We start from the raw sequence: 24,048 nt of genomic DNA on the forward strand, positions 1-24,048 counted from the left end.
ACCTCCTCGCCCCAGTCGCGTTGCCAACCATCAGCCCACTTTGTATGAGCTGGCCATGATTGACGAACCATGTTTTCATAAACAATCAAGAGATTTCCATTGTTGAGTTCTGGTGTATAGTTCCATCTCTATAGTTCCTATTTATTCCTATCTATAGTAACTCATTAAGTTCGTCGATCCGTTAAAGTGGCCCAGTCACGTGACAGAACTTCTTTGCCGTAGTCATCCTCAGCGCCTCTCAGGCCTGTCCATCCCCATCCTCAACCTCACCCACCCCCCATCCCCCCCATCCGACCATCCCGTTCTCCATCTCCTAGGATCTCTTTCGCCAATCTGGAATGCATACGACCTAAGCCGGCCGTGGAACGACTTGCTCGCCCGCCTGAGCGCCCGTCGACCGGGTTTCCCCCTCCTCCCTCCAGGCCTAGCGCTCGTGTCAATCTTCACGATTCGTGACTCGCTGTTTTCGATCGTGGAACAAGGGCTGCCTTGGCTCTGAACATCTGTGCATGCTAATCTGCCCCCTGGACGCTCATGTCTGATCGCACTTTGTCGACCTTCCGAGCAGGACCTCTGTCACCCTCATCACCCGCTTCTGGTACTCTGAAAGAGAGCCACCGGCATCCTGTTGCTTCGGATCACATTCCCCAGACCCCGACATCTCCTCCGTTGATGTCGGTCAGCGATCAAAGTCATGTCTCCAACTTCGCATCCTCGCAGACATCACCAAATAAGACGACCGCGCAACACCCGACGGTATCTTCCCCTCCATCCTCCACACCGATGTCTACTCAGGTCTCTCAGCAACCGACTATGAGCACGACGAACTCATTTCCCACTCCTGCCAGCAGCGTGGGTGGTCACCCAGCGAATGCGATGTCTATGGAGGAGACGGATTATTCGAGCAAACTTCCTGGTGTGGGGATGCAGAACTCGACAGGGTCTACAAATCAAGAAGCAACTGAACATAGGCGGACCGACCACGATCGGCAATCCGAAACTACAAATCCAGCGACCGGCATTGAGGGCGCAGCAGATGTGGATGCTATGGACGTGGATAAGGAATCCCTTCACCGTCCCGTCATTCCTGGCTTGGATGCTCTTCAGAAGAACTTCACCTCGGCTTTCCATCTTTGCAAAAGCTGTAAGGACTCCCTGAAATTGACCATGGTTTCCCCTGCAGGGTGATTCCTGCTGCATTTTTTGGCAATCAAACTTTGTTAACACTGTCTTCTTCGTTCCTTGATAGCGCCTACTGTGACTGGTCCAGATCCTTCATTGGATTTGATCTCCCTCTACGGGTTAGGCCCGGTTGCGCAATCGGTAGCAAGGGTGGACCCCACGACGGGAGATAAGATTAACCGGCTGCGAAAGTCTTACGAAGGAAAGCTCAAGGGGTTGGGGCTTGCGGGTCGAAACAAACCAGTGAAACAGGAACCCGGCGCTCCTGGCAGTTTGAGACACTTGACCCTATGGCCCGAGGAGGAGTGGCAGAATCAGAAGGTGTTTGGGAAGGCGATCAAGGTCGCAGATATGGACTCGGAACTGCAAAAGCTTCAGGCCAGAGCTATGCAAATGGCGCCCGGCGCGGTCCCCAACAACGATTTCTGGGAGGATGTCTTGGGCCATGAGAAGCCCGCTAAGCAGCAGGCACCTGGTGATACAGGAAAGAAGACTGCCCCTACTCCAGCCGCAGGCCGGTCGGTCGGTCAGTCGATCGGAACGCCCCGGTCTCATCTAGAGACAGAGCGGCCCCGCCCGACTCGAGGTCGCAAGAGACATTATGACGACAACAGCTTTGTCGGATACGGCGAGGGTTACGCCGACGACGATACCGATGCTGGTTTCTACTCAAATGGCGAGGGAACGGGGAAAAAGAAACGAAAGAAGGTAAGAAGAAAGGATCCCGACAATGAATATCAGACGACTAATAGACCGGGATCTAGGATCACGTTTCCAAAGTGTCGACACCTCTCTCCGAACGAGGCGGGAGCTACGGGGTCGGCATGTTTGGCATTGGAGCCAGATGAAGACCCCAACCTCCCTTTCTTTGTCTCTTACAAGTCTTTATGGTGGCCACTTGGCCTGAGCCTGAGCGAGACTCCTCCGACACTGGTTGCGAGTCCCCGCCCGCCTCTGACAAAACGGAAATTGCAATCAATACCCACGAACTGAGCTTTATGGGACCTTTGCAAGGGGGCCACTAGTCATTCCACAATGTCTATCACGAAGTTGAGCCACCCCAAAAGTCGTTCTTGTTACTTCCTATTCTCTTTTTTCTACATGGCCCAAGGCAAAGCACCGGCTTTCACCCGGGGCCTTCTCTTCGTTTTCTTCGTACATGTTGCATCACGGTGCTGGATATACCCGGCTTCATCTATCGGACGGCGTTTTCGGCTGGGCGGGAAAGCAAGTATTCCAACATGAATACCATTGCATTTCCCCTTTCTTGTTCTCTGCGTTCTGCCATGCCATTTATTTCTGCCTTCTGCTTGCGACTGTTTTTCAATTTTTCTGCGACCTTTTTGCCGCTGCTGTCTGTAAGTGTTGGTCGGTTTTCTTCTTTTCTGCCATGGTTGCACCGCAGTTTTCTCTTGTGTGCTTTTACTTCACGTTCTGGTATCCCGCTGGAATGGAACCGGCCGTGATCCTTTATTATTATTTCGCGTTAGTGCAGTGGAAGGGAAAGAGCACTCTCTTTCTTACCCGACAGTCTGTTGCAGCGCCGATGACCTTTATTAGCGGGAAGAGGCCTAGCGCCTGATGAACATATTCAAAAAGGCCCTTTTACAACCCTGAGACATGATGGAATGGAATGCCTTTGAATTGTTCTGGTGCTTTTGGAGGATCGGCCTCGTCGGTGCGAAGGGGATCAAATAATGTACTTCGTGACCGCAGCTGCTGAATATTTGTCAAAGGACCTAAGGAATTGATTGAAATAGATACAATCGATATGTGTAGAGCAGTCTAGACTTCATTGTCATTCTAATTAGGGTTGCTTGGGTCTCGGGCCTAGGTCGAGGGGTATGGATATATATCTCCCAACTCTCGAGTAGCCCGTCAGCACTATCTAGGCAAGCTGTACGAATACTGATATCCTTCACCGAATGACTGACTCCCCTCAGCCCGCGTATAGTGGCTACTACCACATTCTGATAAGGCATGACTCTTAAGAGCGCGAGCGCGGCATAGGGACTACCGCTATAGGTAGGGAAGATCTAGCCTAGTGTGAGGGCAGCAGTATCGCTCCTGAGTGCCATGATTCCTGGCTGCGATTGTATGTTCGAACCCATCTATTTTCCTGCCATAGCTGCAAAAGAATCCGTTCTTCATTAACCAATTTTGAAAGACGAAATCTTCAAAGGAGAGGAAAGAGCTACATCTGCTCAAAGTACTTCTCCCATCCCAGCTCGCGCAGCTTGGTCCCCCTTTTTCTCCATGTTCTCGGCACGTGCTTCCTCAGCATAGGCCTCAACCTTGCGCTGGATGGCTGGGTCGAAGGAGCCCAGTACCCTAGCAGCCAGGAGGGCCGCGTTGATGCTGTTGTTGATGCCGACTGTTGCGACGGGGACGCCTGCAGTTCAATTGTTAACCTTACCGAGAAAGATATTTAAAGATCGTGTGGTTTTAGCTTACCTCGCGGCATCTGCACGATGCTATACAGGCTGTCAACGCCATCGAGCGAGCTGCCCTTGACTGGCACGCCGATGACAGGGAGCGCGGTGTGCGCGGCAGCCATGCCGGGGAGATGGGCGGCGCCACCGGCAGCGGCAATGATGACCTTGATACCGCGCGAGGCGGCCTGCGCAGAGAACTCAGCCATGTAGTTCGGGGTGCGGTGGGCAGAGGTTATTTCGACGGCGGGCTCGACGCCAAAGTAGTCGCGCAGCAGCTTGAGACCCGGCACCAAGGTTTTGAGGTCGCTGTCAGAGCCCATGATAACAGCCACCTGGGGCGGGGGCGGCGATGGCCCAGATTTCGCGGCGGGGGTCTTGACATCGCTACGTTGGGCGCGAATGTTATCGACAACCTCCACCAGCGGCTGGATCATGGTCTCAGCCTCGTGCATCGTCGGTGCCGTGACGGTGACATGGCCCATCTTGCGGCCAGGCTTCGCGGCGCCCTTGCTGTACAGGTGGATACTAGCATTAGGGATGGAGAGCGCGTGCTCTGCGGCTTGGAGGTGCGAGTCTGTTGTCGCGCCGCCGATAAGGTTGAGCATGATTGACGGCTGGCGGATCTCCAAGCTCTTGGCTGGGATCGGGAGGTCCAGGATCGCGCGCAGGTGGCTGTCGAACTGTGATAGCGCACAGCCTTCAATGGTGTAGTGACCCGAGTTGTGGATTCGGCTCGCGATCTCACACAGCATGAGGCTGCTGTCTTCCAGGAGGAACATCTCCACGCCAAATGCACCCTTGCCCTCGAATGCCGACACCGCTTTCCGGGCAAGCGCCTGGGCTTTCTCGTTGATGATGTCGGACACGTTTCGTGCTGGTGCGTACACCAACTTGCACACTGAGTCTTCTTGGACAGTCTCCACGGTGGGATATGAGAGGACATCGTCCTTGGTCTTGATGACCATTACGGCGAGTTCCTAGACAATGTGAGAACACGGCTAGCCCTGGGGCATAGGAAAGTGACTAACCATCTTGAAGTACGCCCACTTCTCCGCATACAGTGGCCGGTCCTTCAGAGCCTCCAGGGCTGCGGGGATATCCGCCTTTGAGTTGACACGGTAGTTTCCTGGGAAATTCATCAGTGGTGTGCCATCAAAGTGCACAAATATGGACACTACCCACCACGACCATCATATGCCATTGTCTTAGACTTGAGCATCATGGGGAAGCCCAATTGCTCCCCGATCTCAGCCAATTCCTCCGGTGTATTCTTGATTAGTTCACGATGGTCCGCCATAGGGATCCCATATTTCCGCAGGTGTTCCTTCTGATCGAATTTGTTCTGGATCGTCCGAATGGCTTGCCAGCTGGGCTCCACGCGGACCTGCGACGCCACCTCCTCGAGCGCATAGGTGTCCACGTGCTCGATCTCGGCCGTAATAACATCGCAAGTTTTCGCGAGCTGGCGTACTGCCTCACGTTCCTTGAACGAGCCCGTCACATGGCCGTCGTGGAAGCTGATCTGCTTGGCGGGGGAGTTGTCTGCGTCCAGCACGTTGGCCTGGATGTTCAATCGGTTGGCGGACTCGACGAGCATGCGGCCCAGCTGGCCGCCGCCGAGGATTCCAACCTTGGGGGCGTTCCACATGGTGTTTGGGGTGAGTTGAGAAAGGAAGCATCATGCCCCTCCGTCGCTGGAAAATTCGCGATTGTCACGTGCCGCTATCTGATAAGCACCGGCCAATCAATAAGCTTTGGAGGTCTCACCGCCTGATCGCCCCCAGCTTTGCAGTCGCAGCCGGACCATCGCCTGCTTTTCGCTGCACGAACCATGTCGCTGGGTGAGTGTGCCCCGTCTAGATGATTACAACTATCGCAAAGCTGCAGTCGTAGGGAGAGCACGCACTGACTCGCTTCGTTATGGCAGATGAGGACGCCCTCGAGGCAGTCGCCAATGGCGGGTCGATGGATGTGTATGTTATGCGACTTTGCGATTCCACCGTGGCTGGGAGATGCTGATACACTGTGACAGAGAGAAATGGGCTGGCATGGTTGCATCGCTGCTCGAGCGACTAGATTACGTGCGATTCAATCGTCCCAGACGCGCCTTCGAGACTTCTGACCAAGTGCTTTAGATTGTTCATAACGTGTTTCCCATGCCGCGAGTCCCTCCAGCCGCTTCTTTTGGCCCGCAGTATTTCCCACAACAGTCCCCCCAGAGTGCGGCCACGAATTCCTTCCCGCTCGCAAGCAGCAACAAAGAAAATGCATCACCGGTCGATCCCCAGGCATCTCGAGCCCCTCAGACGGGCACACCTCCTCCCTTGAGCGAGCGAATGCCGGACTCACAGCCTCAGTCATCTAACGACCAAGCAAACAACACGCTTCCACCACCTCTCGCATTTCTATTGACTACCATTCGGTCCTCAATCAATTCCTTCTTCACAGAAAAGCCCCCGCATACAATCCAGAGACTCGCGGAGCTGATCCTGCGGCCGACGGCACACTATAGAACCTTACCGGCATATCTTCGTGCTCTGGACAGGGTTGTTTCTGTGACCAGCAGCGCAGACGTGTTTCCCTTCCAGACGCAGACGAGTACGGCTGGGCCGAATGGGATTCTGCATGCAGGCGGTGCCGGTAGTACCTATTTGGCCACTGACGCCTTTGGAGGAGACGAATCTCTGGGAGGTGCACTACTTACCCCTATTCCGTGGTTGACGAATGCATCCTTCGAGAGCGAGGACGGTAGTGCATTGGAGGACGGTACGTTTCTTCTTCTCTCTTACCTTCTTGGTTGCAGCTTTTTGATACTCAATATGCCTGGCTTTGCTAACTGAACTATCACGTATTTAGCCACTGGAGAGGCGATAACTGCACAGCCTCCAGATGCCGAGGTTGACGGCACGACAGGCGCCGCAGAGAACGAGGATTCCGCTGCTGCTGTCGTTTCCTCCCCACCGCCTGACCAATCTGAAGAAGTTCCACACGCCCGTGGTCCTCCAGTTGTCGGTGTCAAGGACATGGGTCTGCAAGACGGAAAGGGCGTGGAGATGAACCTGGGCGATCATGGAGCGGCAGCGGATTCTCAGGGCACCGACGGCGCCAACGACTCTGCTTCGAGCGCGACCGAACCTCAAAACACTGGCGATTCAGCCACCGCTGATAAGGACGGCGACATTGTTCTTGATGACAGTAAACCCAGAGAGGGAGAAGAATCTAAGACAGAGGCTTCTTCTGCTGAATCAAAGCCTGAGGAGAAGGAAGCCGAGTCAGCGGAGACGGAGAAGAAAGATTAAATGAGGCGCACAGTGACCTTCATCTGATGTACGGTCTGCTTTTTGGTCTTGTGCTTCTTTGGTTTCTGTCGGGTTTTTCTGACATTATGAATGACGACCTATCAAGAATCTAGCGATCTTCAGTTTCCGCGGTAGTAGACTCTATGGGAACCTGACACTTTTCTACATTTAATCCTTTAGCCATAGAAGTAGCTCTCCTCCACTATTGCCTACCCTGGTCGAGCGCGCACAAAATATCACCATTTCCCCGTGCATCCGATAAACGCCAACCGTACTCTGCAACGATCAGACCACTGGCCGTCTCATGTGCCACTATGTGATCAGACATGTCACTTCAATATTTCTCAATGAGCGCCAGGATAGGTGAGAGGATGCTTTTCTGCATCATTCGAGCTTGAGCATTTTGGATCACCTTTGGCTGTCACTCAAGATTTTGTCGATCTGCAGCTCGGCGAGGTCAGAGAAACCAAAGCTCAGAGTGATAAAACGTTTGTACAGCAGAGTCATTTCAGCACGGATACCAGTCAACTTTACTGTTGTTCTTGACAACCAAGAAAGTGGGTATTCTGTCATCCTCTGTTGTGATTCTGAACATGCAAAACAATTGTAACAACAATAGAGATATAAACCATTCGTAAAATAACGCTATAAGCAAACCCTAAGCTCCAGTCCTACACCTAACCGAGAACAGCATAAACAGACTGCAACACCCATACCGAATGCCATGAAAACAAAAAGATTAAGCAGACGGCTCGACCGTCTGCAGGGGGACATAGCCCTCGTCGTCTCGCACGGCGGCGCCGAGACCCTTCCCAGTAGCCAACGACCAAGTCGCAGACACGTAGTACTGGACACGGCTCCGCAGGGAACGGGGGCTACCAGAAGAGAGAATGGTAGCAGGAGTCCACCAGCTAGACTTGCGGGAATGAAAGCGGGCCCGATGACCAGAGGGTGGGATGGTGCCGTCCTGGAGCTCCTTCTCAAGCCGATCAATTTCCATCCATGAGGGTCGGCGCCATAACTTCAGGAGCAAGCTGCTGACCACCACAGAGACGCTGGAAGCCGCCATGGCGGCGCCGGCAGCCATTGGGGGCAGCATGAACCCCGTGAAGGGGAGGAAGAGGCCCATTGCGAAAGGGAGGCCGATGACGTTGTACAGACAGGCCCACACGAGGTTCAGCTTGATGCGGGTGAAGACGGAGCGCGAGAGGGCGAGGCTGGCGGGGACGGTGAGCAGGTCCTCTGGGCGCATGAGGACGATATCGGCAGCTTCCATTGCCACGTCTGTGCCGGAGGCGAGCGCGATGCCGACGGATGCGGTGGCGAGAGCTGGTGAGTCGTTGATCCCGTCACCTACCATGGCGACGCGGTCACCGGTGGATTGGAGAGAGGAAATGATTTCGCGTTTTTCGGATGGGGAAACGGAGGCGTGCACTGCGTCTGCGGGAATGCCCACCGCTGAAGCGATGGACAGCGCTGTGGAGGATGTGTCACCAGTCACCATTGAGGTCGAGATACCCATGCGGTGGAGTGCCGCCACCGCTGCTACCGCCGTGTCCTTGATGCTGTCCCTCAAGGATATTGTCCCGGCATACTGGTTGTCAATTGCGGCATGGATCCGCGTAATTCCAGAAACTGTGCTTCCAGCCTTAGGGATAGCAGACTCTGGCTCTCTTCGAGTGTCGGGGTCTGCCGATGCTGGCACATCGACGTCTTTTGATCGTAGAAAGTCGGCGTTGCCGAGAAGGACTTGGTACCGAGTGCGCTCGGCGGTGGAGGTTGGTTCGACAAGTGCAGAAATGCCCTTGCCGACACATGCATCGAAATCGCCCAGACTCCCTGGCAGCCCGTCTTCTCCTGGGTGGCCCGATTCGAGCTTCGCTTCAGAGAGAATGGCCCGTCCAATTGGGTGTTCACTGCCCATCTCTGCCAAACCAACAATGAGCCACCAGAGTTGTCGACGTCGCTCGTTCGCCGTCCACTGTGGCTCGATTCGTGCCTGGGAAACACTCATCCGGCCCGAAGTCAATGTGCCGGTTTTGTCAAAGACAACATGAGTAACTTTGGTAGCAGCCTCGAGAACAGCGCCGCCTTTGACGAGAATACCATGCGCCGCGCCAACGCCAGTGCCGACCATGACAGCAGTTGGTGTACTGAGACCCAAGGCACAGGGGCAAGCAAAGACAATGACGGAAATGCAGAGCTTCAGACAGACCATGACCGTGCCGCCTCCGTCTTCCGACTGGAAGATCATGGGTGGGTTCGGCAGGATGTGGCTCAGGAACATCCAGCCAAAGAAAGTGAACAGGCCAAGCCCAATGATCATGGGGACGAAGTAACCCGCAACAATATCTGCCATGCGCTGAATAGGTGCCCGGCTGGTTTGCGCATCTTGGACCAGCTTAACAATCTGGCTGAGCTGTGTGTCCTTGCCGGCTCGAATGACTTTGAAGTCAATCGAGCTAGTGCCGTTGACCGTGCCCGCAATGACATGACTGCCTTTCTTCTTGTGGATCGGTAGTGCCTCCCCAGTGATCATACTCTCGTCTACATAGCTTTCGCCCCGGATAACCACACCGTCCGCAGAGACCTTATCACCGGGATGAAGGATGACAATATCGCCAACCTGGATCAACTCGGTAGGGATGAATTTGTGGTTGACGGACCTATCCTCGGCCAGTGCCGGCTCGGGCCCGCTTGACGAGACATCCTTAGAGGCTGCCCAGCCCTCGGCCAGCTTCTCGGCTGCAATCGGGTCCTCATAGATGGTTGTCATGGATGGTGCCAAGGACATAAGGCGGGAGAGTGCAGCAGAAGTTTGCCCCTTTGCCCGATTTTCTAGCCAGCGTCCCAAGGTAATGAAAGTGATGAGCATCGTACTGGTATCGAACACAGTGCTTGGACGTTTGTGTTGTCCGCTGAACAGGGACATGAGCATGGTAAAACAACTGTAGAAGAACGCAGCCGAAGTACCCAGCATCACTAACACATCCATGGTTGGGCTGCGGTGCTTGAGAGACTTGTAGCTGGTGATATAGAACCGCTTTCCTATGCCGAATTGTACAGGAGCGGTGAGAGCAAGACAGGCGATGTCGCCCAAGAAGAGGCCCGGTAGGATTTCAACTTTGCCGAAGTCGACTGCTGGCAGGCACATCGGTATAACCTTGTTGATAGCAGTTACGGGGAGCGCAAAAGATAGTGATGTAATGAATGCACGTCTCCATTCTTGAATCTCCTTTGTCTTTGACAGAGACTCCAGCTGCGCGTTTGTGTCATCTGAGTCCACCATGAGCGCGTTGTATCCACTGGCTTCAATCGCTTCCACCACTGTCCGAATGCCGATTATTGAAGGGTCAAAGGAGATGACTATTCGAGAATTTGCCAAGCTAATCGACGCTGACTTGACTCCAGGACGTTGTGATAAATCACTCTCCAGCGCAGATGCAGAGGCGGCGTCCTGCAGGCCATGAAGGCTCAGGTTCACTTGTTGCGTCTTCCTCGACAGAGGCACCTGCGCCTCAGATGACACGATGGACGCGTCAAAGCCAACATCTTCAATCAGACTCGCAATCTGCTCAGCTGAAAGAACATCTGAATCGTGCACAACCACGGTACGTTCGGCAAGAAGGCTAATGTTGAACTGGACGACTCCATCGACACCTGCCAAGGCATTTTGGACGCTGGACGTACAAGCACCACAGGTCATACCTCCGACGGCGACGGTGGTCACTAACAGACCAGGTTTGTCGTCGGCCACATCGAGCGCATTCAAAGCCTCATACCCCTTCATGGCCGATGTCGAGTCCAATACCCGTGCCCCAAACCCGCGGTCTTCAATGATCTCTGCTATTTGGTCTGCCGTAATTGTATCCGTATCGTGTTCCACCACTGCGCGCTCGGACAACAACGACACACTGACCGACTTGACGCCCGGGACGTCTTTGAGCCCGCTTTCGACGGCTGAAGTGCATGCGCCACACGTCATTCCCTCAACCGCCAAGTTGGTCACCGAGAGTCGCGCTGTCTGGCCATCAGAGGCACTGGCTTTATTTGTGTGCTCCTCGGTCGACAGGACCGCCGCGTCGAACCCACAGTCTTCGATCATCTCCGCGACTTTCTCCGGGGGTAGGATGGAGGGGTCGTGCTGGACGGCGGCTCGGCCCATTATCAGACTGACAGAGACATCACCGACGCCGGCGACGTCTTTGAAAGCACCCTCCACGGCTGAGGTGCATGCGCCGCAGGTCATCCCGTCGACTTTGAGGGTCGTGGTGGCCATGGCGGGTGGTCGCGAAAGCACAGGGCCTTCGCCCGCGGCGCCTGAGGATTCTGAAGACATGTCGACAGGAGAGAAGGCGCTCAACGGGGAGAATGAGGATGTGCTAACGCATGGGTGTGTTGAGGGGGGAGTGTTGGGTGTTGGCTTTTATCAGATCGGTAGGGTGGAGTTGCTTTCAAATAAAGGGCGGATAGTTCGGATGGCTTACACCCCGACAGATCAATTCCCGATTGAGGAAATGAAGGGGCCACCCCAGCAAATAAATACACCCGCCTTGACAGGGACAAGGGTGAAAGGACAATAGAGCAGAGAGTAGAAGAGAAAAGAAAAGGTAGAATACTTGTCCAGGCCGACGGGATGGATGTGATTACGCCACACAGTGGATCGTGTCCATTTCTAGGGTGCCGCGCTGAAGAATGCAGGCCCCGGCTCACTATGTCTGGCGCTATGCAGCTGATGTGATGGGCCGGTTGGAAACCCAAGTATGCATCGCAGAGAAATAGAAGGGAATAGTAATCTAGATTAATAATGATAATAAATGGCTGCCTAAGAGGGGATTATTACTGAACCAGCTGAAACTGGTGCAGTCAGCAGTCGTATAGCCAACATTCAAGAGATACAAATGAACCATTCAAGGGAGAAAGAGAAAGAGAGATCTGCATAGTATATACTTCATTAAGACTAATAACGAGCAGACGCCTAAATTATTATTCCTTAATATCTTTGGAGGGTGACGAATTCATGCCTGAGGCGCAAAGCACGACCATTGCTTATCATGGATAAGATAGTACGGCCTTATCAGTTCGCACTGCTGCAGAACGTAGGTGTCGGGCTGGCGAGCGTCTGGTAGTCATGTGACATTTTACTATTACCACGTGATCTGGGTTCTATTTTGTGGATGTATATACAAGCTTTAGTATGGAAAAGCAAGGAGTTGAACTGAGAAGTCAAAATTTGATACCGTTCCAGACAGGATACCAAACAGTTTATGTCAAGGAGTAATTGATTATTGTAAAGTGCAGCAATTTAATAGAGTAGATCCGGTGTTTGCAGACTATGCAAACAAGCATCACCCCAGACATCAATCAATAATCACTTCATCCGCCGACACACTTCCTCCTTTCTCTCCCCATCAGCCATGGACCAAACACACACCCGAGCCCTGGAGGCTCTGCAGCCCTTCGTCCACCTAGCCAACTCCAACAGCGCTACCTCCCCCCGCTTCATCGCCAACATCATTACCAATGCCACCTCCAGCCCGCACACCTACGTGTTCGCCGAGCTGCTCGAAACTCCGACCATCCAGGCCCTGGGATCCCCCGAAACGCCGGTCGAATACCGCGGGTACCTGAAGCTGCTTGAGATCTTTGCCTGGGGCACCTGGCAGGAGTATCAAGGTGTGTCCCGAACCATATCTCCCCTCCTCCTGTGGGATGGCTATCAAATCTAACATCTACAAACAGCAACGCCCAACCTGCCCAAACTCAGTAGTGAGCAAACACTCAAGCTGCGCCTCCTTTCCCTCCTCACCCTCTCCACAACCACGAAACCACTCACCTACTCCGCGCTCATGACCGCGCTCTCCCTCCCCACAACATCCGACCTCGAATCCCTCGTCACAACCGCCATCTACGCCTCCCTCATAACAGCCCGCCTCAGCCCTGCATCTGACCCGCCCACCGTGAAGGTGACAGCGGTGGCGCCCCTCCGCGACGTGCAGCCGCAGTCTCTGCCGAAGATGATTAGCCTGCTAACAGAGTGGGAGACGCGGTGCGGCGACGTGGTCTCCGACCTCGAGGCCGAGATAGCGCGAGTGAAGAGCAATGCCGCGAAACGGCGAGCCAAGGAGCAAAGATACCAGACGCTCTTGGAGGAGGCGGTTAAGCAGCGCTCCGAGAACGCGGGGAATAATGGCCCCGGATCGGGGCGGGGTGGGAAGAAGGGGGTGTTTGGAAAGCTGGGCGCCGCCGCGGCGGGGATGGGTCGCAACAAAAGGGAGTTTAGTGCCGATGATGTTGATGAGGATGATGGGTTCTGGGATATCAGTGCGGATGGCATGGATATTGACGAGGGTGCTGGGTCGTCGTCGAGGGCCGCTGGGAGCAGGCATTCCAAGCGCGTACTTGGAAAAAAGTCCTGAGTGATTGATAATGATGATAACCACACAGCACCTTCTACGACTCTTTATTTGTTGGCTCAAATCAGCGATTATTACACATGAAACTACAAGGGCCTTGCCCTCATTTTTTGAAGAGATGAATGAAACCCAGGAAATATCAATTGATACATGTATATGGACTGGAAGACAATCGTAAAAGCCCTATCTAGCAAAAGCGCTCTTTGCGAACATAGATACAAGACAAGGAAACCCGAAAATAGAAAGGGGGTATTGGTCGAAGAGAATTAAACAGCAAGGGGGAATAATATGACCACAGACAGACAATATTGACAACACAGAAAGAGAAAAGGACGATGATGTGACCGCCTACTGGCGGGGGACGGGAGAAGAATACTCGAATGCTCTCTGGATCAGCCGCAGCTCTGCAGATTATGAGCCGCGCAATATCTTTTCCTCAGAGCGGACAAGTTTCCGAAAAAGCATGGTTAGCAGAAGCAAACAAAGTCCTCATTATGTATCCATCTGAAAACGCCGTCGACGGCTTGTAGCTGTGCAAGATTTTGGTATCGCTGGCGTCGGAGCTGGTTTTGTTCCAATGACGTCGGGAAGGAAGTCACTATCGACTTCCGAGGAGGCTCGAAAGTGGAGAACTCTCACAGCATGGTGCCGGGAACGAAGATAAATAGAATGCTCAGAGCCGCGGCCGTAATGAAAACGACCAGCATCGTCACCAGAGCACGCTTATTCAGGAGACGGCGGACATAGGGCTCGCGAATTGGCGCCCAGTTCATAAACGTGTATTCGCTATAGCCCAGGAATGCCATGGCAGGGTCGATCTTGTATTGGTACGAAACGATGAAATATGCTGCAACAGCAAATGGGAGGATCACCTATCTCGACGTTAGTAGTTGACCCAAGGCGCCGCGAAAAAGAAAGGACGTACCCAGCAACGAACATCGCGGGGCTTATTCCGCAGTACCACATAAAAGGCACCCCAGAACCCACCAAAGAAGGCAATCAGAGCAAAAATCAAGCGTATAAGGATACTCAAGGGCACGATGTTCCCCAAAGCCTTGGCCTGCAAGAATCCTGGGAAGGCATCGCGTTCCATAGCCTGGAACACATAGTCCTTGGCTGGATCGAAAACCTCGGGGTCGTCACGACCGTCGTCCTCGATAAGATTAATGACGGTTGAGACCATGGTCTCGGGCAAGACAATTTCTCGTTCGGAGCCAGGGAGCAGATAAGTGTACAGAATCTTCTCGGCACTGGCCCGGATATCCTGACGGGCTACTGTGTGTCCAGGAGAGTTGAAGTGGTCGTTGTTGCGAGTTCCCGTGCTGGGACGTGCCTGCTGGTCGTTGGATGGGGTGCGGTACGCCGATGTAGATCCCAGACTGTTCTGCGGTGAGTGAGACGAACCGTTGCCTTCTGAGCGCAGGAACGCGGACAGCCGGTGGGTGGCATCTCTTTCCTTCTCGTCTTCCTGGAATCCGTCCCGCAGACGAGAAGGACCGGCCTCCCCCAGCGAAATATCCCTCAGGTTCTCCAAGTTCTCTAGCATCGCGGATGAGCGTTTGCTGTCATTCTTCTCCATATCGGGGGTTGCAACCAAGACGGAGCGGCGCAATTCACGGACATAGTGACGGCACAGGGACATGTGTTGTGAGACATCGAGCCTATACAGAATGAGAGATGTATCACCACAGCAAGAGAGATTGAGCTCACCAAAAGTCCAGATAATCCACGGACCGTTGCTGATCTCGCATATAAATGTAGAAGGAAAAGAGATCCACTGGAGCGAGGGTCCGACGACTGAGGACTTCAAAGAGCGTCGGGAGGCGATTGCGCTGCTGCACGTCGGAGAAGGATTCGGTCGCCATTTTGGCAGAGTGTGGAATGTAGTGGACACAAGTCGGGCGTTTTCCAGCTCCGAGAGATGAATGTCAAAAGGAGGGGCGCAAAAAGGGGTGACTGGCGAGACAGGGCGCGTCGAGTGGAAGAGCAAGCGTAAAGCAGGTAGTGACAGCAGACAAGATGCTGCACTGAGCAAAAGAATGGCAGTGAGTAGGAGGAAAGAAGCCGGTCAAAACAATTGGGTCCCAAGTCAGTCGCGGTGTGGCTGACGAGAAATAGGGGAGCCCCTTGACCGCGACGAGATTTCGAAACCGGGCTGGCAGCCGCTCAACAGCAAGCGAATGGGAAGAGAAGCAAAACAAAAGCCCTCCAGTGGATGGACCAGGTAAAAGAATGAAGACGCCGGGCGGAAGTGGTGAAAAAAGGAGTGAGTGCTACGAACAAGAGCTGTCACTAAACTAACTCCTGACGATGAAACAGCGGATCAACATTTGTCCGATATGAAGATCATCCAGCCACATGATGTCAAAACATGGAAGTATACGGAGTAGCCTCATCCATATAAAGAGAACTAGAGGAGTAGACTTAATAAAGTGTAGGCAAACAATTACATCTAGGACGCCAGCTATCCACAGGGTATTTATGGGCCATAACCCCCCAACGCCATCCCTTTAAAATCAAATCAATGCCCGTCCGCCAGATGCTACGGACACAGATCAGCAAAACTCATCAAGAGGAATCATGTCTACTTACCGACCACTCGGGAATATTGCGAATTTGCTGGTACAGAAATTTCTCCAGCTTGTTGGCGCTCTTCGCATACGGCGTAGTCTCGTTATTGTACCGCCGGCAGTTGTCAAAGATCAACGAGGCATCTTTGAGGAAATCCTGCGGCGTCGGATACATGTCTTTCTCGTGCTTCTCCTCCATCGTTGACAGATCCATCGGCTCCAGGATCACCTCGTAGTAATCCGGCACTTCATCACGGTTGACCGGCTGCGTAAATGGCCAGGCGGCGCTGTGGTTCTGCATGTCATTCAACAGATGCAACAGCTGGTTGAAGTTCGGTCCATGGCGGGGCTGGCGCGCCAATTCATCCATATCCGGTGACCATCCGGACTCCTTGATTGCGGGAATGCTCAGTGGATCGATCTTGACCACTCCGCCCTTCCACTCCTTGGGCGGCGGGTGGATGATATGGGATCGGCTGAATGCGCGGATCTTGGCCCGCACGGTCTCCTTTTGCTTGAGTAGCATACGACCCACTTCGAGGTACCGGATCTTGGGAAGCATGGTGCACTGCATGATGGTGCCCCCCTCGTAATCTTTAATATATCCCATCCAGATCGACCGGTCCAGGTTAATCTGTTTGGTGAATCCTTGCTTTTGGAAATATCCAATGGCGTAATTGTCTGCATATGTTAGGAAGTGCATGATCGGAGACGTGGCCTTCACGTAGTCCTGCGGCGCAGTCCGTCAGCCTGTTCTATTCGTGGTATTACATCCCAAGTCTTACCTTCAAGTGAGACATCAGGTGTGCGCCGTAGCCCTTGACCTGCTGATCGGAAGAAATCGCACAGAACACGATTTCCGCAAACTTGCGGCTATTGAATGGTCGATATGTGATCCCTCTGCAGTCGCTGTGTCAGCATCTGCCCCGCGATTTTGGGTGTCCTCGTACATACCCAACAACTTCTAGTGGGTGCTTGATGATTGCAATCGACAAATGTGATCGGTCGTAGACGAGTCGGGCAATATAATCCTTGGGCATTTTCGGGAGTTGTTTTTGGAAGATACACTTCAGTCCTGTCAGGACAATGAAGCTGTCGTGTGATCCATCGTTATTGACGACCCGAAACTCGATGTCACCCCGGCGCTCCTCGAGGACGGCGGGCTGTTTGATGTTAACCTGGTGGCGCGTGAAACTGGATGGGCGAGGCTCACCTTCTCGGGAAAAGGGACGATCCGCAGTGGTGGTTTTCGTAGAGGGCCATCTTCCTACACAGTTGTCAGACAAACATCCCATCTCACTCTGTGCGGCGACACCAACCTCTTTCTCGGGGGAATCTGTCCGCGCTTTCTTGCTGTGTTGCTGCTGAGAGTCCGGGGAAGCCGCCTCCTCCGAGGCCTTGCGCTTGGAGCCTGGTTGGAGAAGAAGGTCAGTTGAGGCGAGCAGAATTGACAAGTAAATCGAGATGGGACACACTTTTGGGAGAGTCAACCGCCATGATGGCCGAGCACAACGCGAGAGTTGAAGATACGCGGTTGATTGTCGATTGGCATGGCGGTGATCACCTGGTGCGGAGAGGGAACAACTATTTTCCGGGTGGAACCGGCCAGATCAGCTGCTGGAGCATCTACAATGGTTCATCTCTCCGTGTCTCTCTCTCTCTAACACACTATTCAATTGCCATTGACACGATTATTATGTCGCTGAACGAAGTCTGGGAGGCAGCCTCCACATCTCCTTTCCACCCTCTCATCCCCAAGTCCAGCCAGGCCACCTTTGGCTTCAACTGTCTCCTCATCGGTACTGGAGCTTCCCCCCATAAGCCAAGATCGCCTCTGACATCGTTTCCATAGCGCTGGTCGCTACGTGCATGTTTGGTCTGAGTGAGTTCCCTTAATATTCACACTCATTGGCCGACTGGGATCCTCACACCTCTTCTCCAAATAGACCGGTCTCTTTCCAGCCTTGTTACTCTAGGCGTGCCAGCAGCACTAGCATTGGGGTCAGTCACCACATCACCGATACACAATTGCAACAGACACACTAACATCGGGAATCGGGAAAAGTTTCGGCGCGGTGGCCACCATCTGCGCTGTCGGAGTCTACGTCTAGCTCTCTCCCCTCCATGTACCATAAGCGGAGGGTGCATTGGGACCTGTACTGCTAGAAACTATACCCAAGCCATCATTTCATTGACTTCTGTCCTCTCCCAAACCCACTGGGCATAGACGGACCTTCAACCACAACACAACCATCATGGAGCCCCTTTTCGCCGGTGTCTCCAACAATGCCCACCATCTCTATACTCTGCTCTCCTGCATTGGCTTTGCCTCCAAAGCCACCGTCCAGATCACCCCCGGCGGACTCCGGTTCTCTGCGGAAGAAGCCCGTGTAGTCCAGGGCCTCGCATTCCTCGACAAGTCGCTTTTCACCAGCTACACATTCAACAACCCGTCGACAGACAACACGCACCCCGACCAGAATGGAGAGGACGACGGCAACTCCTCCGATGATCCCAACTGGCCACACTTCGTGGTCTCCCTCTCCGCCATCCTCGAAACCCTCAAGATATTCGGCCTAAACGAGCTCTCCGAATCCGATCCCTCTGGAAACACACGCATCCAACAGAACAACACCGCTTCCTCAAGCGCATTTAACGCCCCCGCCCTACTCCTGGACCGCACTTGCACCCTGCAATACGCACAGCACGGCGCTCCGCTGAGCATAACCCTGACAGAAGCTGGCGTAGTAACAACCTGCGAGCTAAACACCTACGAGCCCGAAGAAGACTACGCCGATATCCCGCTTCAGCGCGACGCCATCATCATGAAAATCATCATGCGCTCGACTTGGCTGCACAACGCCATCGCCGAGCTCGACTCCAGCACCCCAACCATCCTCAAGCTCTCTGCGTGTGCCACGCGTGAGCCGTACTTCGCGCTCTCGGGCGCGGGGGTCCATTCAGTGAATCCACAGTGGAATTCTCCATCGACACGCATAATGAAATCACCGGTGGAGGAATAGGCCAAAGTCAGGGCGGCCAGCTGCAGTCGCAGACACAGGCACACCACAAGATCCTCGCAGACGACGGCTCGACCCGTCCGCGCGCAACGCGAGCGAAGCTCGCTCCCACCGTCACGGAGACGTTCTTGGTTTCTCCGCCGTCAGCTATGGGTGAGCGTATTCAGCAGAGCTATCGGTTTGCGCTGGTGCGCAAAGCCGCGCGCGCGATGGCTGTTGCGAATAAAGTTAGTATTCGGGGTGATCGGCAGGGCGTGCTGAGTCTGCAGTTTATGATCGAACTCGATGAGCAGGGTGTTGCTGTGGGGAGGTCTGTTGGGGCTGGGGTTAAGGCAAGTGCTGTTGGGACGGTGTGTTTTGTCGACTTTCGGTTTGTGCCGTTGTTGGATGAGGAGGATGCCGAGGAAGATGTGCTGATGGCTGGGGAGTAGTAAGTGGCTAGGGCTGTTGATGATACGAATGCTATATCTATTAGACTGTGTCTTATTGATGCAACGGTATCAAATAGTAAAAGCTAGCGCACAATCATCAAACATGGTGCCCTGTCAACGCCGAGATATGCTCCATTCAACTTGGTCGGGGAATATAAATCAAGTAATCAGAACGCTCAACTCCGGTGAAATGAAATAAAAATGATAACGCGGCATTACATGACCTACAACGAGATTAGTAAAGGAATAGACCGACATACAAGCAACATACCTCAGCAATAGACTGCCTCTCAATAATCGACTTTTGCCTCTCATTGCGCGAGACACGGTAGTAGTAATCAGTAAAGTCACCGCACTGCATATGACGCAGGAACTCCTCATCGTGGGTAATGACAATGAGCTGGAAATTCGCCTGCTGCTGACGAGTACGGATGATATCATGCAAAGACTCAGCGAGCGAGCGGATATTCTCACGGTCAAGGTTCGTAGTCGGTTCATCCAGAGCAATAAGACCGCAATTAACGCCGAAGCACTCCGCCAGTGCAAGTCGGATAATGATACTAGCCAGGACTTTCTGTCCCGCACTGCAGCGTCCGCGCATGTCCATCTCGGCGCCCTGCTTGACCATGCACACGCGGTAATTGTAGGACCGGTTGCCCTTGGCGTTCTCGTTGTCCGAGCGGATGAGGATCGTGTCCACGTCTGTGCCGCGGTAGGTCTTCTGCCATAGCTCGCCGATGATGGCGTTGATTTCTTCCATTTTCAGCCCGTGATAGCGCATGATGGCCTTGTCGAGGGCGCCGCCGTATCGGGCGAGATCATCCACGGCGGCTTTGGTCGTTTCCACTTTGATGTTGGCTTCCTTGTATTTGGAGGCTGCGTCCTTGTAGTCCGTGTTCCAGTCGGCCAGGAGCTGCATCAACTGGTCGTCTTTGGACTTCATTTCGCCCATCTTGCTGGCTTGCCTGGCGGCAAGGGCGTTGTGCTCGCGAGTTCGGCGTTCGGACTCCTGCTTGAAACGACTGCGGTCGACCTCCGCGTTCTGCGATTCCAATTCCTCGATCTCCTCTGTCACTTTGCCCAGTGAACGGCTCGCTTGGCGATATGTGAGGTTATCCGAGTATTGCCGTTTCGTGTTCTCGCTGTCCTTGAGTTGGGCTGAGATCTTGTTGATTTCTCGCGTGATCTCGGCCTGCTCCGCTTCAAGATTGTTGATCTCGACTTCGATGTCTTGAAGCTCCTGCTTGCTGCGCTCGAGCTGACTTGGGCCTCCTCGCTCGTTGTACGAATTGATATCCTCATTTGCCAGATCAAGCTGATGTATGCTCTCCGAGAGCCGGCCAATCTCCTGTTGCAGCTCTCGGTCGCGGGTCTCGGCCCTTTGGCTGATATCATCATACCGGGCTTGCGCCTGAAGCAACTCGGGTGTAAGACTCTCGATATCTCGGTCAGCCTTTTCGATTGCTTCTCGCTGCTGCCTGTTCAGCTTCTTGTACTCCTCCAGTCTGACAAGCAAGTCGCTCTTCTTCTCCAGTTGGAATCTGGCACTGTCGAGATTGCTCCTCACATCTCTCAGCTGCAACTCGAGATGATTGATCTCGGTACGGGTTTGGTCTTTGTCATTCGTGAGTTTGGTGAGAGTCTTCTTCAGAGCTCGGATTTTCTCGCCAGTTGCGGCAATCTCCTCCTGGATATCTTCCAAGGTCCGCCCGGCGGAGGCATTTTGCTGGTTGTCGGAGAGCTCCTGGATCTGCGAGTGGATCGATTTGATTTCAACATCGTACCGAGCAATGGTGCTGACCGTCTTGGAGAGCGCTTCGACTTCTCGCTTGCTGTCAGACTTTTCACTGACGGTACGGTCGTGCCCTTCCAACCGACCCAAGAGCTCATCACGTTGCGATTCACACTCCTGTTCTTCCTGCTCCAGTTCAGGGATATCTGTCTCAGACAAGCGAACCCATGCATCATAGGCAGCGCTCGCACCGCGGGCAGCTTCGAGATCTTGCTCAATGCCTTTCAGGGAGTCGTCTTCAGCTTCCTCCGTCGCCTTCCTGACAAGATTCTCCAGTTTCTTCTGAAAGCTTTGAAGCTCTGCCTCGTTCTTAAAAGATCGCTGGCATGTTCGGCAAAGCTTGGTTCGTTTCGCCGCTTCAAGACACTTGCTGAGATACTCGCCCATTCCCGCGTATTGGTCAGCGTCTTTGCGAGCAAGATCGTATTGCGCCTGTCTTTCCTTAAGCATGTCAGGGAACTCGGAAGGCTCCGTGTCAACAGCTTCGCGTATCTCCTTGACATAGTCATCGAGATCCTTTTGTCGTTGCTTCAGGTTTTTTTGGCCGTCTTGAGCTTGAACTCGACGTGTTCTAGTTCTCTGCTCACGCCATCACGATCTCGCTCTGCATCGGTCACCTGTTTGGATTCGATATCGACTGCTCGCTGGAAGTCTCTTTCTAAAGTCTCCGGTTGCCAGTCGGCGCCGACGACTTTCGCAAGTCGATCACCGTGGGCTCCTTTCATGGTCTGCGAGCTGCGTTCCCGATCTTTGGCTTCCTTTTTGAGGTGATCCAAACGGGCAAGATCGCCGGCCTTCTTTGTGGAATCGATCAATTCAGCATTCAACCGCGAACTCTCATCTTCCAGGCGACGGATCTCTGCATTGGTATCGTGAATATCTTGGTCCCAGGATGCAGATTTGGCTCGTTCCTTTGCATGCTCGAGATTGGAAGAAACATCCTCAATCTTGGACTCCAAGGCAGCCTGGACGCCCTCGTCGATTTCGATTTCGTCCAGTTTAGCTTGGTATGTCGCTGCCTCCTTGTCGTTAGACGCGATTTGCCGCTTCGCATAGTTCTTGCTCTCTTGCAATGCGGACTTCTTTTGTCCAATTTCGTTGAGAATATCTTGAACCTCACGTAGCTCTTTCTGGGTTTCTCGCTTCACACGGTCCAGAGTCTGGTTCTGCTCTCTTAGGAAACGTCGAATCTTCTGCATGAATGCATCGATATTCGCTTGATCCATGTTGTCATCAACGCCACGGATGTTGTTATCGCGAGCAATATCATTGACCATAGTCTGTCGTCTTGAGACTTGGCGCTCGAAATTGGCCTTGTCGTTTTCGTATTTTCCATTTTCGGCCTGCTTTAAGCCCAAGCGATGCCGAGACTGTTCGATCCTCTCCTTGATTCCCATGTAATTCTCTTTTTGGGCCTCTTCCTGCTGCTGATATTGAATCTGCCGAGACTCGAACTGCTCCAGAGTCGATTCAAGCCATTCGTCCGAGTCGTCCAGCTCAACAAGGTGTTTCTTCAGGTTTTCGATGGTGGTCTCAATGCTTTTGGCCTCGATGCGCTTCCCTTCCAGGGCTCCCAGGACCTGGGCATAGCTCTCGGATTCCTTCCAGGCTTTGTCGGCAAGATCTGCGACGCGTCGCATTTCCAGCGACATTTGGTGTGTTTCCTCGCGTAAAGCCTCGATCTCCTCTTGCAGCTTGATCGAGCGTTTCTCGGCACGATCCGCTTTATCCTTGTCTTCTTTGGCATGCTGCTCCATGATCTTGAACTTAGCGAGCTCCTCATTTTGTTTCTTGCGCAGTGCTTTGATGTTGTCGATGGCTTTCGTGTACTTCATCGCTTCAAAGATCTCGTCGAACTTCTTCTTCAGTACCGATGGCTCGCTCATCGGCCACAAACTCTCGTCCTGATGGCAAAATATGACCGAGTCGAGAACCGCTTTGGACACGCCCAGGTATTGTGGCATGATCTGGTCCAGTTCCGCCACTCGCGACGAGATCGCCGTGCGCTCGCCATTCTTGACCATCAGCAACTGCCCTTCCAGGGTCTTTTGTTGCCGGGTGGTCTTCTTAACTGTAAGCTGTAGGCTGCGCGTGGCCACCATCTTCGCGCCAGACGTGCCCTTAAAAGACAGCTTCACTTGTGCCAGCACCTCCTTCTCACCGCATAGCTTGGGGTCGTGTATGAAGGCTCCGCCTTTGCTGTTGGGGGGTAGGTCGCCCGTCGTGGCATATTTGAGGCACTCGATAATCGTCTGGGCCGTGTTAGAGTTCTATGGTGTGTCCAATCTCCCGCCATGTCTTGCATACCGTCTTCCCCGAACCATTGTATCCAACAATCAACGTGAGGGGTGTATGGAACTGTATGGTCTCGCTGCGCGTGTTATCGAAGGAACGGACTCTAAAAAAGTATGATTATCAGCAAAGCTTGAGTGAAGTTCCAAAAAAAAGTGCCAGCGTACCCCAGAATCGAGAGCTTGTCGATCTTCGCTGCGCGGGAAACCCGTCTGTCAGCACTCGTTGCGCCTAGAATCGCTAGTTATTGCACTTACACCTGCGAGCAGTTAGCAATCATGATCCAGACCCGGGAATGAAGCGCACTCACATTGTGTTGGATGATAACCAGCACTACAGTCTTCGATCAAGGATGACCCACGCGTACTTTTGGTTTGTGATCCATCAACTTCTCCGCCATGACGCGGGCGCACGTGACGTATTATCCGACGCCTGTCAAGCCTGACTCTTCTTCCAGTCTAAGTTGCACTCCTTTTCGTCTGACCAAAGGACAAATTGTCAAGCTGGTTCTACTGCTTATTCTAAATCCAGGCTCAGAAGTTGCGTCTTGCTTGTCATCGCCCTGGCGTCAACAGCCAATCTATATCCATTTTCTGTCCATCGCGGATGCT

General features: G+C 53.4%; 10 protein-coding genes across 10 annotated transcripts; 5 read left to right on the forward strand and 5 right to left on the reverse strand.

Annotated features, from left to right (window-relative positions):
- Positions 1-534: 534 nt before the first annotated feature.
- Positions 535-2,030, forward strand: N7510_009007 (uncharacterized protein; the record flags this gene model as incomplete). The annotated part of the gene is made up of 3 exons (XM_056980932.1): positions 535-1,144; positions 1,250-1,890; positions 1,947-2,030. The coding sequence occupies 3 exons, from the start codon at positions 535-537 to the stop codon at positions 2,028-2,030; spliced, it is 1,335 nt and encodes a 444-aa protein (XP_056831141.1).
- Positions 2,031-3,386: 1,356 nt separating this feature from the next.
- Positions 3,387-5,265, reverse strand: N7510_009008 (phosphoribosylaminoimidazole carboxylase ADE2; the record flags this gene model as incomplete). Its single annotated transcript, XM_056980933.1, has 4 exons — positions 3,387-3,574; positions 3,637-4,594; positions 4,646-4,743; positions 4,800-5,265. 4 exons carry the CDS (start codon positions 5,263-5,265, stop codon positions 3,387-3,389), a joined length of 1,710 nt encoding a protein of 569 aa, XP_056831142.1.
- A 272-nt stretch (positions 5,266-5,537) lies between these two features.
- N7510_009009 (uncharacterized protein) lies at positions 5,538-6,916 on the forward strand (the record flags this gene model as incomplete). Its single annotated transcript, XM_056980934.1, has 4 exons — positions 5,538-5,590; positions 5,650-5,698; positions 5,753-6,383; positions 6,474-6,916. The coding sequence occupies 4 exons, from the start codon at positions 5,538-5,540 to the stop codon at positions 6,914-6,916; spliced, it is 1,176 nt and encodes a 391-aa protein (XP_056831143.1).
- Positions 6,917-7,655: 739 nt separating this feature from the next.
- ctpA (Cu(2+)-transporting P-type ATPase CCC2) lies at positions 7,656-11,255 on the reverse strand (the record flags this gene model as incomplete). The annotated part of the gene is made up of 1 exon (XM_056980935.1): positions 7,656-11,255. One exon carries the CDS (start codon positions 11,253-11,255, stop codon positions 7,656-7,658), a length of 3,600 nt encoding a protein of 1,199 aa, XP_056831144.1.
- Positions 11,256-12,333: 1,078 nt separating this feature from the next.
- Positions 12,334-13,335, forward strand: N7510_009011 (uncharacterized protein; the record flags this gene model as incomplete). The annotated part of the gene is made up of 2 exons (XM_056980936.1): positions 12,334-12,592; positions 12,659-13,335. The coding sequence occupies 2 exons, from the start codon at positions 12,334-12,336 to the stop codon at positions 13,333-13,335; spliced, it is 936 nt and encodes a 311-aa protein (XP_056831145.1).
- Positions 13,336-13,967: 632 nt separating this feature from the next.
- Positions 13,968-15,197, reverse strand: rgsB (uncharacterized protein; the record flags this gene model as incomplete). The annotated part of the gene is made up of 3 exons (XM_056980937.1): positions 13,968-14,204; positions 14,258-14,993; positions 15,043-15,197. 3 exons carry the CDS (start codon positions 15,195-15,197, stop codon positions 13,968-13,970), a joined length of 1,128 nt encoding a protein of 375 aa, XP_056831146.1.
- Positions 15,198-15,853: 656 nt separating this feature from the next.
- gcnE (histone acetyltransferase GCN5) lies at positions 15,854-17,399 on the reverse strand (the record flags this gene model as incomplete). Its single annotated transcript, XM_056980938.1, has 5 exons — positions 15,854-15,874; positions 15,925-16,632; positions 16,688-16,802; positions 16,857-17,313; positions 17,378-17,399. 5 exons carry the CDS (start codon positions 17,397-17,399, stop codon positions 15,854-15,856), a joined length of 1,323 nt encoding a protein of 440 aa, XP_056831147.1.
- On the forward strand, positions 17,398-17,798 carry N7510_009014 (uncharacterized protein; the record flags this gene model as incomplete). Its single annotated transcript, XM_056980939.1, has 2 exons — positions 17,398-17,701; positions 17,755-17,798. The coding sequence occupies 2 exons, from the start codon at positions 17,398-17,400 to the stop codon at positions 17,796-17,798; spliced, it is 348 nt and encodes a 115-aa protein (XP_056831148.1).
- Positions 17,799-18,157: 359 nt separating this feature from the next.
- Positions 18,158-19,353, forward strand: N7510_009015 (Rad1/Rec1/Rad17 family repair protein; the record flags this gene model as incomplete). Its single annotated transcript, XM_056980940.1, has 2 exons — positions 18,158-18,813; positions 18,867-19,353. 2 exons carry the CDS (start codon positions 18,158-18,160, stop codon positions 19,351-19,353), a joined length of 1,143 nt encoding a protein of 380 aa, XP_056831149.1.
- A 215-nt stretch (positions 19,354-19,568) lies between these two features.
- Positions 19,569-23,469, reverse strand: N7510_009016 (MRX complex DNA-binding subunit; the record flags this gene model as incomplete). The annotated part of the gene is made up of 4 exons (XM_056980941.1): positions 19,569-19,577; positions 19,625-21,673; positions 21,733-23,415; positions 23,467-23,469. The coding sequence occupies 4 exons, from the start codon at positions 23,467-23,469 to the stop codon at positions 19,569-19,571; spliced, it is 3,744 nt and encodes a 1,247-aa protein (XP_056831150.1).
- Between the last annotated feature and the right edge of the window lie 579 nt (positions 23,470-24,048).

Source organism: Penicillium lagena (assembly GCF_028827675.1).
Source record: "Penicillium lagena strain IBT 129212 chromosome Unknown utg000006l_segment0_segment0, whole genome shotgun sequence".
NCBI classification, from domain to species: domain Eukaryota; kingdom Fungi; phylum Ascomycota; class Eurotiomycetes; order Eurotiales; family Aspergillaceae; genus Penicillium; species Penicillium lagena.